This window comes from Myxine glutinosa, chromosome 9 (genome assembly GCF_964187855.1).
Source record: "Myxine glutinosa chromosome 9, kmMyxGlut1.1, whole genome shotgun sequence".
Lineage (NCBI taxonomy): Eukaryota > Metazoa > Chordata > Myxini > Myxiniformes > Myxinidae > Myxine > Myxine glutinosa.
Genome location: NC_136269.1, coordinates 65,829,377 through 65,844,712, shown reverse-complemented (window position 1 = coordinate 65,844,712; position 15,336 = coordinate 65,829,377). Strand labels below are relative to the sequence as shown.

Sequence of the window (15,336 nt, the reverse complement as noted above, 5' to 3'; positions counted from 1 at the left end):
GTCCTGAAATTACCTGTCTCAAGGTTTTCTCCACAGTCAGCATCAACGTATTATCAAATCTTTGGGTTAAGTTTGTACATGTGGCACGGCAATACCTTGAGAAATAGGTGAGCGGTGAGTTTTCATAAATTCTCTACTTTTTGAGTGTTCTAGAATATAAAGTTCATGTCTAACTTTAACTTCCCTCATTCATGTGCCATGTCATTGTTCTTTTAGTCTTATTGTTCTTTCGTTTAGTCATTGTTCTTTTAGTTTGGTCATTGTTCTTTTAGTTTAGTCATTGTTCTTTTTGTCTCATTGTTCTTTCGTTTAGTCATTGTTCTTTTAGTTTGGTCATTGTTCTTTTAGTTTAGTCATGGTTCTTTTAGTTTAGTCATTGTTCTTTTAGTTTAGTCATTGTTCTTTTAGTTTAGTCATTGTTCTTTTAGTTCAGTCATTGTTCTTTTAGTTTGGTCATTGTTCTTTTAGTTTGGTCATTGTTCTTTTAGTTTAGTCATGGTTCTTTTGGTTTAGTCATTGTTCTTTTAGTTTAGTCATTGTTCTTTTAGTTTAGTCATTGTTCTTTTAGTTTAGTCATTGTTCTTTTAGTTTAGACATTGTTCTTTTAGTTTAGTCATTGTTCTTTTAGTTTAGTCATTGTTCTTTTAGTTTAGTCATTGTTCTTTTAGTTTAGTCATTGTTCTTTTCGGTTAGTCATTGTTCTTTTCGGTTAGTCATTGTTCTTTTAGGTTAGTCATTGTTCTTTTAGGTTAGTCATTGTTCTTTTAGGTTAGTCATTGTACTTTTTGTTTAGTCATTGTTCTTATCGTTTAGTCATTGTTCTTATCGTTTAGTCATTGTTCTTATCGTTTAGCCATTGTTCTATTAGTTTAGTCATTGTTCTTTTCGGTTAGTCATTGGTCTTTTAGGTTAGTCATTGGTCTTTTAGTTTAGTCATTGTTCTTTTAGTTTAGTCATTGTTCTTTTAGTTTAGTCATTGTTCTTTTTGGTTAGTCATTGTTCTTTTTGGTTAGTCATTGTTCTTTTAGGTTAGTCATTGTTCTTTTAGGTTAGTCATTGGTCTTTTAGTCTCATTTTTCTTTAGTTTTGTCATTGTTATTTTAGTCTCATTGTTTTTTAGTTTAGTCATTGTCCTTTTAGTCTGTTCATTGTTCTTTTCGTTTAGTCATTGTTCTTTTAGACTCATTGTTCTTTAGTTTAGTCATTGTTCTTTTAGATTAGTCATTGTTCTTTTTGTCTCATTGTTCCTTTAGTTTAGTCATTGCTATTTTTGTTTATTCATTGTTCTTTTTGTTTGGTCATTGTTCTTTTTATTTGGTATTGTTCTTTTTGTTTGGTCATTGTTCTTTTAGTTTAGTCATTGTTCTTTTAGCCTCATTTTTCCTTTAGTTTAGTCATTGTTCTTTTAGAGTGGGAATCCAAGTCCCTATAATGTTGAGCCCACAGTATAGCTGTAATGCAAGTTCCTGTAAGTAAAATATTTACAATTAGAAGAGTAATATGCATGCTTGTTTTTAAAGATACAAACTGCCGTCTTAATTTATTATATTGTAGTGAAAATATCTTGAAATTGTCTTTGGTTGTATAAGCACTTTATTTAATGGAGATTAGATTTGTAATGGAAAGCGTGGTGTTTTAGGATTCAAAAGTATGACAATGGATAAAGGAAACAAGGCCCCATGAGGGTATCTCCACCAAAACAAGAGAGAAAATTTTTTTATATGTAATATCCATGCCTTTATTTTTTTGCCATTACCAAAAAAATTGTTCATGATCAATAAACTCCCAAGTAAAGTACTATCTTGCTAAGTACCATGGGACAGTCTAAGAGGATGTGCCAAGGTAGCACTTTTGCATTGGAGCTGTCTAGTCTAGGTTTGATCTCCGACACGAATATAAACTGTCAAATTGTTGTTTCACAGACAAGACATTGCACCACAAAGGGCACCATCCCACAGATAGATGTTCAGCTTGTTGTCCCGGCTGCTATCATTAGTTGAACATTAAAGACCCCATGGTGTCTTTTGTGAAGAGTAATGAGTTATTACCGGAACTTTGCACAAGTTCCAAATTCCTGCGGTAACCAACTCCAGTGGAAGGTCGGGCCTAGTCAGCCGATTTGTAAAAAGTATTGGGCCAAGACTTCCGCCATGGCTGAGTGTGAAGAGAGTGGGGCTTAACGTTGCCACGTTAATGAAGTACCTGCAATAATTAGAAGAAATGTTCTTTTGCAACATACAAGTCACTTCTTTCTCAAAATATTTTACAAGGATTTGTTTCCCTGTGAAATATGCCAGATACATTATAAGGATCTCCCATTTTTTCCTACACCACTTAAAGTGGATGGAGGTTATCTTTTCACCCCTGTCTGTCTGTCTGTCTGTTTGTGAACAGGATATCTCAAAAGGTTGTGGCTGGATTCGGACGTAATTGGGTGGAGAGGTTGGGTATATGACAAGGACGAAATTATTAGATTTTGGTGAAGATCCGTATCCAGATCTGGATACCAGAATTTTTATATCATTGAGAGATGGGACAAAAAAAACGCAATTACGTCCCTCCACAAAAAAACAATATATATATATATATATATATATATATATATATCACGATATCTCAAAACGTGGATAGATTTGATGAAACTTAGTGGAAAGGTTGGGTATGTGACGAGGAAGAATTAATTCATTTTTGGTGAACATTCAAATCCGATCTGGATAAGAGAATTTCTTTCAGTGATTCTTTACCATTGAGAGATGGGGCTAAAACTGATATATGGCAGGATATCTCAAGTTATGGACGGATTCAGACGAAACTTTGTGGTCAATTTGAGAGTGTGACGAGGACGAATCTATTCGATTTCGGTGAAGATCCTAATACGGATACAGATACGAGAATTTAAAAAATTACACGTTTTTCTTCACTATTAGTGGGGCGGCTTAGCCCAAATATTCAAAAGAATTGTGCATTTTGTGATACAGGCACCAAATTTGGCACAAATGTACATTAATATGTTGCGAACATTTTCAGATATTGGGCCACTTGAAATTCCGTAATTTTTTTTTTCAAATTTTTTCAAATTTCGTAATTTCAAATTTTTTGGGTGACACCGTCACAATTTCGGTCTTCGAGGCCGGCCGATAGGCAAAGTGTGACCGGAAGGGACGAGGTTCTCCTGACCACGTGGCCCTCGATCTGGGAAGCGAGAGGCGTTCCATTAGTGGACGCGCCCCTCACGCCCAACTTTTGGGCGGCCCCGGCAGGCCGTTTGTTTTGACGTTCCGTGACAGGCCCCGCACCCCCACCTCCGGGCCGACCGGAAGCTTGTGCTGAGTACATCATACCTGAACAACTCAGTGAGGCAGAACACAGCAGTGCACACCAGGGTGACCCCTTCAGTGCATAAACCAATTAACCTGTCCACTGCAGGGCATATAGAAATGAAGTTATTTTCTGCATATAATAATAATATAAGTTCAGTTCTATATAACAATTTCTGTTATCACCACTACCACTACAACTACCACTACTACAAGCTTTGTCTGGAATTTTGTGGACTAACAGACAAACAGACATACAGACAAGCTGGGATCAAAACATTACCTCCTTCCACCATTGAGTGTAGAGGTAAACATCATGGAAATTATATCATGCCCTAGATTTAATTCATGCTTACCCGTGTATTTGCTTCACTGGTTCACAAGGTCTTTTGCATACATGTAATTCAGACTCTCGTCTTCATTGCTGACCACACAATGTTCGCAACATATTAATGTACATTTGTGCCAAATTTGGTGCTTGTATCACAAAATGCACAATTCTTTTGAATATTTGGGCTAAGCCGCCCCACTATATCGGCCGGCCTCGAAGACCGAAATTGTGACGGTGTCACCCGAAAAATTTGAAATTACGAAATTTGAAAAAACAAATTACGGAATTTCAAGTGGCCCAATATCTGAAAATGTTCGCAACATATTAATGTACATTTGTGCCAAATTTGGTGCTTGTATCACAAAATGCACAACAGGTTTGCTATGCTGCTACACTATATTGATTGATAGGGCAAAAGGGGATATATAGCATGATATTTCAAAAGGTTGTGGACGACTTAGGACAAAACTAGGTGGATGAGTTGGTTAGGCGACAAGAACAAGCCGATTAGATTTTGGTTCAGGTCCGAATCCAGATCTGACCTATCAGTGGATAGAAAACAAACTGATCAGCCTGGTGGAGATATGCTCTCTACCGAGTGAAATGAATGAATGTCGTTTTAAGGCCATTTTCCCCGCTAGAGCGGAGGTTAGCCCATGACAATCATGGCTCCCTGTTTGAGGCAATGTTTTTTTTAATGGCCGGATGCCCTTCCTGACACCAACCCTTAGTCGCCTCCTACGATGCGCAGGGATACAGTGTACCTATTCTAAATCGGGGTACACACCGTGATCATTCATCCCAACAAGCTGGTACTCAATTTGCCGACCTCGGATGGATGACAGGCTGAGTCAACCCCCCTGGCGTTAATTCAGCGATCGACCGGGATTCGAACCCAGGATCCTAGGATCCCAAGCCGGCACCCTGACCGCTAAGCCAACACCAGGCTAGCTCTCTCTACCGAGTGCTGTTCTAGTTTGTTTGGTTGTCTCTGTCTGTCTTGTCTGTCTGTCTGTCCGCACGCATATAATGTGCTATCATATAATGTGCTATCGCAGGCCACAAAATGCCAGCTGGTGGTAGCCAATATTACACGTTATATGTTTTTTCACCTGAGTACATCCATAAAGTACGTGCAAGTTGAATGCCAGTACGGACTACTACAATGTGAGTGCATCTATTAAGGATGCGATTCCGTCTGTAAAGTACGTGCAATTAGGAACGTGTTTTTTTTCTATAAAGTGTGTACTATTGGAAAGTACATGCTATTTGGAACATCACTGATAAATGATAGACAAAACTCAGTGATTAGTGACACCAGCACCATCTTATTTATTGATTGTGCCCAATATGTCATTGAACTTTAGTTTGTCTGATCCATTTGCTTCTTCTTTTTTTTGCTCAGACAGCACCTTTCCCTTTGCTCTTTGCATGGTGATCAAAAAATGTTCTTCATCTTATTTGTGAGAGAACAAATTTTGCTGCTGGTTTGCAGAAGCATTACTTTGATTTGCAGAAAGTAAAATTTAAAATCCGTTTGCTTTTCGGCACTTTTCTGAATGCTGCCCAATGACCATCCTGATTGGTTATCTCTTCACTTCAACACAATCTGTACCTTCAAAAATGTCTTTGCTCATTTCATAAATTCTGCAGTAATCAATTTGAATGTCTTTCATTGCCATTTAACATTATTTTTATCTTCCACATATTCACTTTTAGTCCGATATTCAGATTCTCCAACTTTAGCTCTTCCATGATTATGTTCAGTTCTTCATCATTGTTCGACATTAAAAGTAATCTGCTAACATATGTGCTTTAGTATTTACAGTGCCTTCAGAAAGTATTCATACCCCTTGACTTTTTCACATTTTGTTGTGTTACAGCCTAAATTTAAAATGGATTAAATTTAAATGTTTTGTCACCAATCTACAAATAAAACACCATAAAGATAGTGAAACCATGGATTTAAAAATTCTTACAAATTTATGTAAGTATTCAACCCCCTGAGTCAATACTTCATAGAAGCACCATGAGCAGTGATTACAGCATTGAGTCTTCTTGGGTATGTCTGTCAGTTTTGCACATCTGGATTTGGGAAGTTTCTCCCATTCTTCCCTGCAGATTTACTCAAGCTCTGTTAAGTTGGATGGGTAGTGTTAGTAAACAGCAACCTTCAAGCCTTTCCACAGATTCTCAATGGGATTCAAATCTGGGCTTTGGCTGGGCCACTCAAGGACTTTCACATTTTTTTTTCTGAAGCCATTCCAGTGTTGCTTTGGTGGCTGTATGCTTAGGGTCATTGTCCTGTTGGAATGTAAATCTTTGCCGCAGTCCAAGGTCTTTTGAACTCTGAAACACGTTCTCCTCAAGGATTTTCCTGTATTTGGCTCCATTCATTGTTCCCTATATCGTTGCAAGTCTCCCAGTCCCTGCCGCTGAAAAGCATCCCCATAGTATGATGCTGCCACCACCGTGCTTCACGGTAGATGTAGCACTTTGCATTCGGGCCAAAGAGTTCAATTTTCGTCTCGTCCGACCACATAAGCTTTAGCCTAATGCTCTCAGACTCTTTCTTGTGCCTTTTTGCAAACTCCAAGCATGCTGTCATGTGTCTTTTTCTCAAGAGTGGCTTTTGTCTGGCCACTCTCCCATGAAGCCTAGATTTGTGAAATGCTGCAGACTGTTGTCCTTCCAACAGGTTCTACCATTTCAGCCAAGGAACTCTGTAGTTCTGTCAGTGGTCATTGGATTATTGGTCACATCACTGACCAAGTTCCTTCTTGCCCGGTTGCTCAGTTTGGTCGGACGGACAGCTCTAGGAAGAGTCTGGGTAGTTCAATATTCTTTCCATTTCCTAATGATGGAGCTCACTGTGCTCTTGGGAACTTTCAACACTCTATAAATTGTTTTATACCCTTCCCCAGATCTTTGCCTACTCACAATTCCATCTCGGAGTTCTCCGGACAGTTCCTTGGACTTCATGGTGGAGTTTTGCTCTGACATGCACTGTCAACTGTGGGACTTTGTATAGAAAGGTGTGTTTCTTTCTAAATCATGTCCAATTAATTGAATTGGCCACAGGTAGACTCCAATCAAGTTGTAGAGACATCGCAAGAATTATTAAAGGAAATTGGATTAACCTGAGCTCAATTTGGAGTGTCATAGCAAAGTGGTTTGAATACTTGTTGACTCGAGACATTTCAGCTTTTCATTTTTAATTATTTTGTAATCCCATTGAGAATCTGTGGAAAGACGTGAAGATTGCTATTCTCTGACGCTCCCCATCCAACTTGACAGAGCTTCAACAATTCTTTACGTTGGCATTATGAGGTATTTATTACGTGTTGATCAGTGTAAAAAAATCTCACCATAATCCATTCAGGCTGTAACACAACAAAATGTGAAAACGTAGAGGGGTGTGAATACTTTCTGAAGGCACTGTATCTGTCGACTTTCGCGTACAGCGGTACAGGAGTCGTGCAATTTAATTTTGAAAAGGAATACTGATTGTCCAATGACAGATTGATCTTTTAAATGACTTTTTACCTGTACGGTAGGTAGTGCGAGCAATACCAACAAATAGCAATACAAGATACGTCAGTTCATTCAACAATAATTTTATTTTAATATCTCTTTTCTTTAATTTCAGAATTGAGCAATTTGTATAAAAAAAATAGTGCATATACGTGTAATAATCTTATCCATGTTTGGAATAATGCCAACCTTTTCATTCTTTGCTTTTAGGGCAACATGTTCAGGTGGAGTCGTACTTTATAAAGCGATTTCTCAAATTGACCTGTTTGACTGCACGACCTCGAGGTAAAATGTCTTTGTTGTGTGCCAATGCAAAAAACCTTTATCTCCTCCCGTCCCCCACCTTCCGTTCCCCCATCGTTTACAGTCTCTAAGTGCACAAAATAAATATGCTTTTAATAGTGCAACAAATTAAATAATTATGACAGTAGCTAATGCTATATAATGGAGCTCAATTCCATTGAGAGTCTGTTAAATGACTTTTATTGAATGCAAATACTTTGCTATTATAAGGTTTATATTAGTTTTGGAGCAATATGTGACTTTCAAAATGACGTATAAATGCTAAACGAGGCCTTTTATACATGTGCTGTTTGTGTGTTTACAGTGCCTCACTTCTGCTCGCCGAGAACTTTTAACTTGCTGTTGCTGGTGTGAAATCTGTAATTCAAATTGTCTTTTAACATGATTTTCAGTGTTTTAGAAGTAAGAGTGATAATTTCAAAATGGTTAACCATAATTGTTCTGCTCCTAAATGCAAACCGGACTCATGGAAATGTAGGAAATACGAGAAATATATGTGGATAATAGATATCGGGTTTGTACCATTTCCTGTTAATACAAGCTAGCAGAGTCAGTGGAACACACGCACACACACACACACACACACACACACACACACACACACACACACACACACACACAACCTTGCGAAGAGACATGATTATGCACCAAAAGAAGAAGCTGTAAAGGTGCTAACTGCCTCACCACCATCAAAAACAATACTCCAGTAAATAAAACTACAAACTGAAACCTAGAGCGTTGAGGAGAAGGACATAATCCTCCAACGGCCATTTAACGAACTGATCCAAGAGGAAAAGGCAGTGGATGAGTGGCTCATAGAAAGGAACACCTTTCCGAGGAAACCCAACTTCGCCACAAATATCGGCGAATAACATGCCGACCAACCACATACAAACTGCTGACCGGAATAATCACAGAAATGATGTAACATCATCTAACACAGCAAGACGGTTTAGAGGCAGAACAAAAGGGATGTACGAGAGGGTGTTATTGAACAATTGACCACCTACTACTGAACAAGGCCACACTTGCAAATTGCAAAATGCGAATAACTAAATTGTCCACCGCCTGGATAGACTATAAGAAAGCTTTTGAAAGCGTCTCACATTCATGGATGATAAAATGCATGCAAATATACAAAGTCAATCCCCAAATAATCAAACTGATTGAGAAAACAATGGAGCTCTGGAATACCACATTGATATTACAGCACTCAAAGGGAAAAATCGAAATACGAGATGTGAAGATACGGCGTGGGATCTTCCAGGGAGATAGTCTTTCCCTCCTTCTGTTTTGCCTGGCTCTGGACCCACTAAGTAACCTCATCCATGAACAAGGACACGGATACACCCTAACAACCAATAGATGGACATCCAAAGAAATAGGAAATGTGACACATCTACTATACGTAGATGATTTAGAGTTCTTTGCACCAAATGCCAAAAAATTGACAGAACAACTAAAACTAGTAAAACGGTTTTCCGAGGACATTCAAATGGAATTTGGACTCGACAAGTGCGCCAAGTGCACATTTGTACAAGGTAAACCAACAAAACGGACAACATAAAAATTGACCTTGAAGCAACAATACAGCAGTTAGAATACGAAGCATCATACAAATACCTCAGAGTAGAAGAGGGCCACCAAATACACTGTAACCCCGATATAACGAACCGCTCGGGAGACATAAAAAAAAGTTCGTTATTTTGAAGTGTTCGTAATACTGAATAACGTACGAATCACCATACTATCACACCTATTCATATGCAAAACAACAAACTCTTTGTATTGTTCATTCATGTACATTTTATTGTTCGATTGTACGAATAAAAAACTTAAAAAGCATTGCTGTTGTGTCATTGTTTAAAAGTTCATGTATAAATAAAATGTTCAAGTACATGTAATATTCACCGAATGTTCAATTTACTGCGTGAAGAAACTGGTAATCTTGGATTGTTTACTCTTGGAGGTGGCGTTTTCTTTGCGTGCATAAGATAATAGCTGACGGAGCTGTAAAACTTTAATGCTGTCGACTGGTTGCCCTTCAAACCAGGAAAGTGCTGTTTCAAGTCCGGCAATTACATCAGATGTTGCTGGAACTTCTTGTGGTTCATTGGTGTCATCAGTCACTTTCGATGTCACACTGCAGTGTTGTTTCATGAACGGAGGCGATAATTTCTTCATCGGTCCTGGAACTGGTCACGGGAACGTCTTCATCGACGTCCACCCATAATCTTGCAAGATTATCCAAATCTTTCTCTGGAAAGGTTTGCTGCTTTCTCACCAAGACTGAGACGATCAATGATACGGAGCTTGTCTTCAACTGACAAGATCTTGCGTTTACGGGATGGTGTAGCCATATTGATTTGCCTTACGTTAAACAATAGAATCCCATTAAATATGCGGGGGACAGGAAGTTCGTTCGTTATATCCGGAAGTTCGTAATACCGGTGTTCGTTATAGCGGGGTTCCAGTGTATGTCACAAAACAAATGCGCAAAACAATCGCCAAAGAATACTTACGTAGAACGGTGCTGATCATGAAAACATATCTCTCTCCAATAAACAAAATCAAAGCCATAAATCAGCTCGCAGTACCAGTGTTCCAATATATCTGCAGAATAATAAACTGGCCCCAATCAGAAATCAACAAGTTAGACATCAAAACAAGAAAACTCTTACCATCCATAAAATGCTTTACAAAAACCAGTGCATATAGGACGATTAAAATAATTATCATTTCACATGCATGACACTATACTATACATGTTTCCCCTTTCCTCCGTCTTTATTCTAACTCTCTCTGTTTGAAACGATCCATAGAAGCAAGAGTTGACATTGTATTGACTAGGAATTGTATCTTCACTTTGCTAACATGAGTCTAAAATGTATGGATTGAAATGTTTACAAAATGTGTTTACAGGGAAACGCTACATTAGTTTCTCAGTTTTTCCTGAGCAGTTGATTGCACGTGTGAGCATTCTGAAGAAAGAGAAACCCACAGTTACTCTACCACATGACATCAAGGAATTTGTTCATGAAGAATCTGTAAGTGTCTCGTCTGATTTTTTTTTTTTTTTTAATGTTTGTATAGTCCAAGCTTGCCAGTAAAGTCTTAGGACAATTACAGTATTCGCACACGTTGGAATATTTATTTATTTAGCTGTTGTTGATATTGAGGCAAAAATCCATCAGCAGTTTTTGTGGGAGAACCTTGCACATTTATTTTGAATAATATCAAATACTTCTGAAGATATTGGACGTTCGGCTTGATGTGCCTTAGTTTTATTGTTCCTGTCGCTTTGTGCCACATTCAGCCCCTGCGGAGCAGGCCTGGCATGGATGACCTTAGGTCAAAGTACTTTGCGAATGGCCCTGCGAGAAATGCTGCGTTCCTCACCAAGTCGGCCCAGCGTCGGCAATCCAAGCTTCACACCATGTATGCACACCGATTACCACCACACCTTCCTGTCTGTGTTCTTCTGCATCTGATTTCCATCACCATTAAAATTTTGCCATCTATTTATGCAGTGCCTAATCGGTGCCATTCTTCCCCACAACATTGCACGTTCCCACTGCCATGCTACTCTACTCCTTCCACTGTGTATTGATGTTTAGATTTTATTTCTGATATTTCGTAGGCTATCCTGCAGCTAGCTGTATTTGTACATGTGTTCATTCAACTTGTAGGATCATGAAATATTTATAGCTTATTCTCACCATGGGCAGCCATCTGTCTAAATTCTGTACAGCAGGATGTGAACCGCCAAATAATTGTAATCATAATCATTTCCCCAAGTTCATTGACATTCCAACAACATACTTCCAGGGGATCACTGGGAAATCTTTTTAAAACCTCTAAAATTGCTCCAAAATCTTCAAAAGATCCCATGATTAACAACATCTTCAGTGACTGGTTTCTTTTTAATGTGATCATTGTTTAGTGAGATGTGTTAATGTTCTGCATACATAGTGACCTCGTTCTAAACGTTTATTTATGCCTCCAGCTGAAGGCTGGGGACCATGTTTTTGGGTTGTCTGTCCAGCTGTCTGTTTGTACGTCCATCCGTTATCGTTTTTTTATTTCCGCAACTTCTGACTCACTGAAGGGATTTCAACCAAACTTGGCACAAATATGCGCTGTGATACAAAGATGAACTGATTCAATCTTTGATTCAACAGGTCAAAGGTCAAAGTTAATGCACCATTTCAAAATAATTTTGCAGACGATAAATCCAGTTAGAAACATCTGATACTGTTCCTCTTCCTCTTTATCTCTCTTTCCTCTGTTGCACTCTCTCTCTCTCTCTTTCTCTCTTTCTCTCTTTCTCTCTCTCTCTCACTCTCACTCTCACTCTCACTCTCACTCTCTCTCTCACTCTCTCTCACTCTCTTTTTCTCATGTGACCTTTAATTTTTTATGTGACTTTTAATTGAGATCAAACATACAGTAGCAGTGGGTTGACATATAATGTGGGCTGAGGCATATCTATCGACACATTCACAGCAAATTATATTTCTTCGTTTGTTGTAACATATTGAAAGCATGTCGTTCACGTGAGACTTGCACATGTTGCAGGTCTACAAAAGCTCTGTGTTGCTGCTGCTGCTGCTTCTACTGTTGTTGTTGTTGTTGTTGTTGATCTTCTTGGGGGCAGATTTTTGAAATGAGCACCCATTGGTCGGACAACTGCCGGACCACACCCACATCTGTCGCTTGACTTCATTCACCATAGTCCCGAGATGAAATTATATGGCCGCCATCTTGCTTCTTGGTGGGCCTAGCACATTAGGCCGTTACAGGCCTCTGCTGATTATACACAATCCGACTTTATTGCATCAAATTTCCATTGGCTTTGTTTGGGTCGAGAGTTAAATTTACTCGTAAGGTTTAATCTCGCCTGTACGCACCTCCCTAAAAAATAGTATTACGTAATGACATCGGGTCACAAAAAGTCACATGACATAGGGTCTATGGTGAAGTCTTTCAGGGAAGACTTGAGAGAGTCCTTAAACTGATTATTATTATTTTTGTCTCTGGGAATGCTGACCTGACCACATTACACTGAAATGAATAAACGCACTGAGTGCGTTTATTAATTCGTTCTTCATGTGTGAAGTTGACCACTGTGGTTGTTGTTTGTGTGCTCCTTCCATGTCCATCACACTTTATTCTAAAGGGTTACTGCTGTCATAGAGTAATAAAATGGCAGCAAGTCCCACAAAAAGGCATTTTTGCCATTAAATGGCTGTTTTAAAACTTTCAAAATCTTGTTCCAAGTAAATTGATCATTAGGTACCTCTTTATTGATATATAGACATAAATAATGGCAAGGACCTATGAAACATCTGCGCTAAAAGTCCTGCTTGAGAGAATGCCACATAGTTATGTAGGTGGTGTATAAGGCAACGGACGGCTCCCTCGATCGCTGAGGCCTATCGTCGCAAGGCTCGTGGCACCTATCGACTCAAAATAATTTTAAATGTCGCTTTGGTTGTTCTACACTGAAGGGAAAACTTGTAGGTGGCATGGCGATTCTGAATATGACAACTCCGAAGAGAATTGAGCACCAACATGGTGGCCGTATTATAGAAATTGTGGGTGGAGTCAGATGGACTGTACAGCCAATGGGTGGAACTCATGTGCTTGCACACACGGCTCATTTTATAGTATAGACACAACAGAGTTGGTGACACAGTTGCCTTGTATACATGAAGTTTAGTTTGCAGTCTGATACCTCTACAGTACCTTACTTGTACACGGAGACTTCAGAAGGCTACACTAGCCTTCGGTTCTGACATTTATTTCATCAACGTGAAAATGAACCACATGTGGCAAGGTGCTTCCAAGGTAAATTAACTCGTCAACTACTTGGAGATTCTGGCCATTCGCTGTGATAATGGGCTCAACATCTGATTTGCCTCATGCAAGTTGGTGCTTAACTATTGTCTTCACGGTGCTGATTGCAAAACCAAAGTTGTCACAGACTTCGGAGAAGTGGTCCATATTTTGCTGCTTGTCAGACTGAAATTCATCATTCAATGTAGTCATCAGCAAAAAAGGAAGTTGTGGACGGTTAGTTACCTATTGCACCTTTGTTTTAGCCCGAGGTTGAAGAGTTGAAGAGGTTGAAGGTTGAAGAGTCTGCTGTCCATACTTTATCTGAAGCAGATCCTATCATCGGAGCCACGAAAGGCGTCTATTAGCAGAGAACATCATGCTAAAGAAGATTGGGACCAGGATAATCCTTGCCTGACTCCATTGGTGATTGGAAAAGGATCAGAAGACACCATAGTCCTGGACACGAGGAAGCATACTGCTGTGAAACTGCCAAACATTACTTCTCATCGAGCCTTTCGGCCACCGCTTTCTCATCGAGCCTTTTGGCCTCTGCTTTCTTGTCGAGCCGCTTGGCCTCAGCTTTCTCGTCGAGCCTTTTGGCCTCCGATTTCTCATTGAGCCGTTTGGCCTCCGCTTTGTCGTCGGGCCTTTTGGCCTCCACTTTGTCGTCGGGCCTTTTGGCCTTCCTTTTTCTCGTTGAGCCGTTTAGCCTCTGCTTTCTCGTTGAGCCTTTTGGCCTCAGCTTTCTTGTTGAGCCGTTTGGCCTCCACTTTCTCGTCGAGCCTTTTGGCCTCCACATTCTTCCCTTCCTCCGCCCACTAAAAGGCTCTGCTTTCTCATCGAGCATTTTGGCCTCCATTTTTTTCATGAGGAAACTGTTGCATCTCTCATGGAGGAGACTGTGGACTTGCCTCCTGCAAATGGCCCACTAAAAGTCATAAACTCACCAGGGACACGGCAATGGGAGAACAGACTCCAAATGGAATGCAATCACCCAGTCTTGGCTGTATGATGGTCGCATCATAGTTATAACCACCCCCCACCCCTCACCTTTTTCCATGTCACTCAATTTCCACATCATTGCTTCATTTTATGCTGGGGTGGGTGGTTGTTAAGCCCCCCCCCCCCCCCTGTTTAATTAAGTCTTTTTCCGAAGTTAAGACCCACCGATGGGGCGCCCATTTAACGTTCATTCTGTGTGTGGGGGAAAAGTTGGCTGGAGAGTATTGCCACTTACTGGAGGAAAACTCCAGTTAGTGTTAGGCTAGTTAGAGGGGTTTAAAGGTTTGGACAATGGAAGCTGTGACGCTGGTCAGTTGGGCACGGTAAATTTTGAGAGAAGCTGGTAGTGGGTGCAAGCTTGTGGGATTGGAGTGTAGACCGAGCATTAGTATGGGACTTTAGTGAAACCTTTGAGCCTCCTGAGTGGCTGAGTGCTGCTGGAGGCGCCAGAAGGACGGTTTAGTTTTAAAATTTTAAGCTTTTGCTCTGGGCACCTATGAAGCGGGCTTGTAGTGCAAGTGTAGAGAGGGCACAGTGGGTGCCAGGAAGGGCCCCGTGATGGGAGCAAGCTCCACTGTTAGTTGAGGTGTGCAGAAAGGACAAGCGAGATTGAGCCAGAAAAGCAGGCCTGAGTCGGGGCCACACTACCCAGCCAGTTGATTGTACCGGAGCACAGAGTTAGAGGAATTTGAGGTCAATTCCAAAATTCGTAGGATTCGATGAGAAAGCTGAGCGATAGGAAATTGGTCATTATGACGATTATAGGTCTTGGGGTTAAGAGTAAATTTTAAACCAGTTGTACTTGGGTTTTGTATAGGTACTCTCCTCCACACCATATAATGCATGCCAGCCACTGGTAAGGATAGAATAGTGTGATTGGCATTTGAGAAGACCCATTGTGTCCAAAATTATTAAGCAATGGAAGGTGTCATTCTCTGTCACCCAATCTGCCAGCAAGCCATGTATCGGTTAAACCACATCAGCCCTTTAATCCTTTTGGGGCACCAT

General features: G+C 40.0%; 1 protein-coding gene across 1 annotated transcript in view; it reads left to right on the top strand.

The window, feature by feature from the left end:
- SLX4IP (SLX4 interacting protein) overlaps positions 1–15,336 on the top strand; it is a 106,318-nt gene that overhangs the window by 50,794 nt on the left and 40,188 nt on the right. The window contains exons 5-7 of the mRNA XM_068099463.2: positions 7,393–7,467; positions 10,408–10,532; positions 10,802–10,923. Coding sequence (XP_067955564.2) covers positions 7,393–7,467; positions 10,408–10,532; positions 10,802–10,923 — 322 coding nt within the window. The remainder of the gene's footprint in view (positions 1–7,392; positions 7,468–10,407; positions 10,533–10,801; positions 10,924–15,336) is intronic.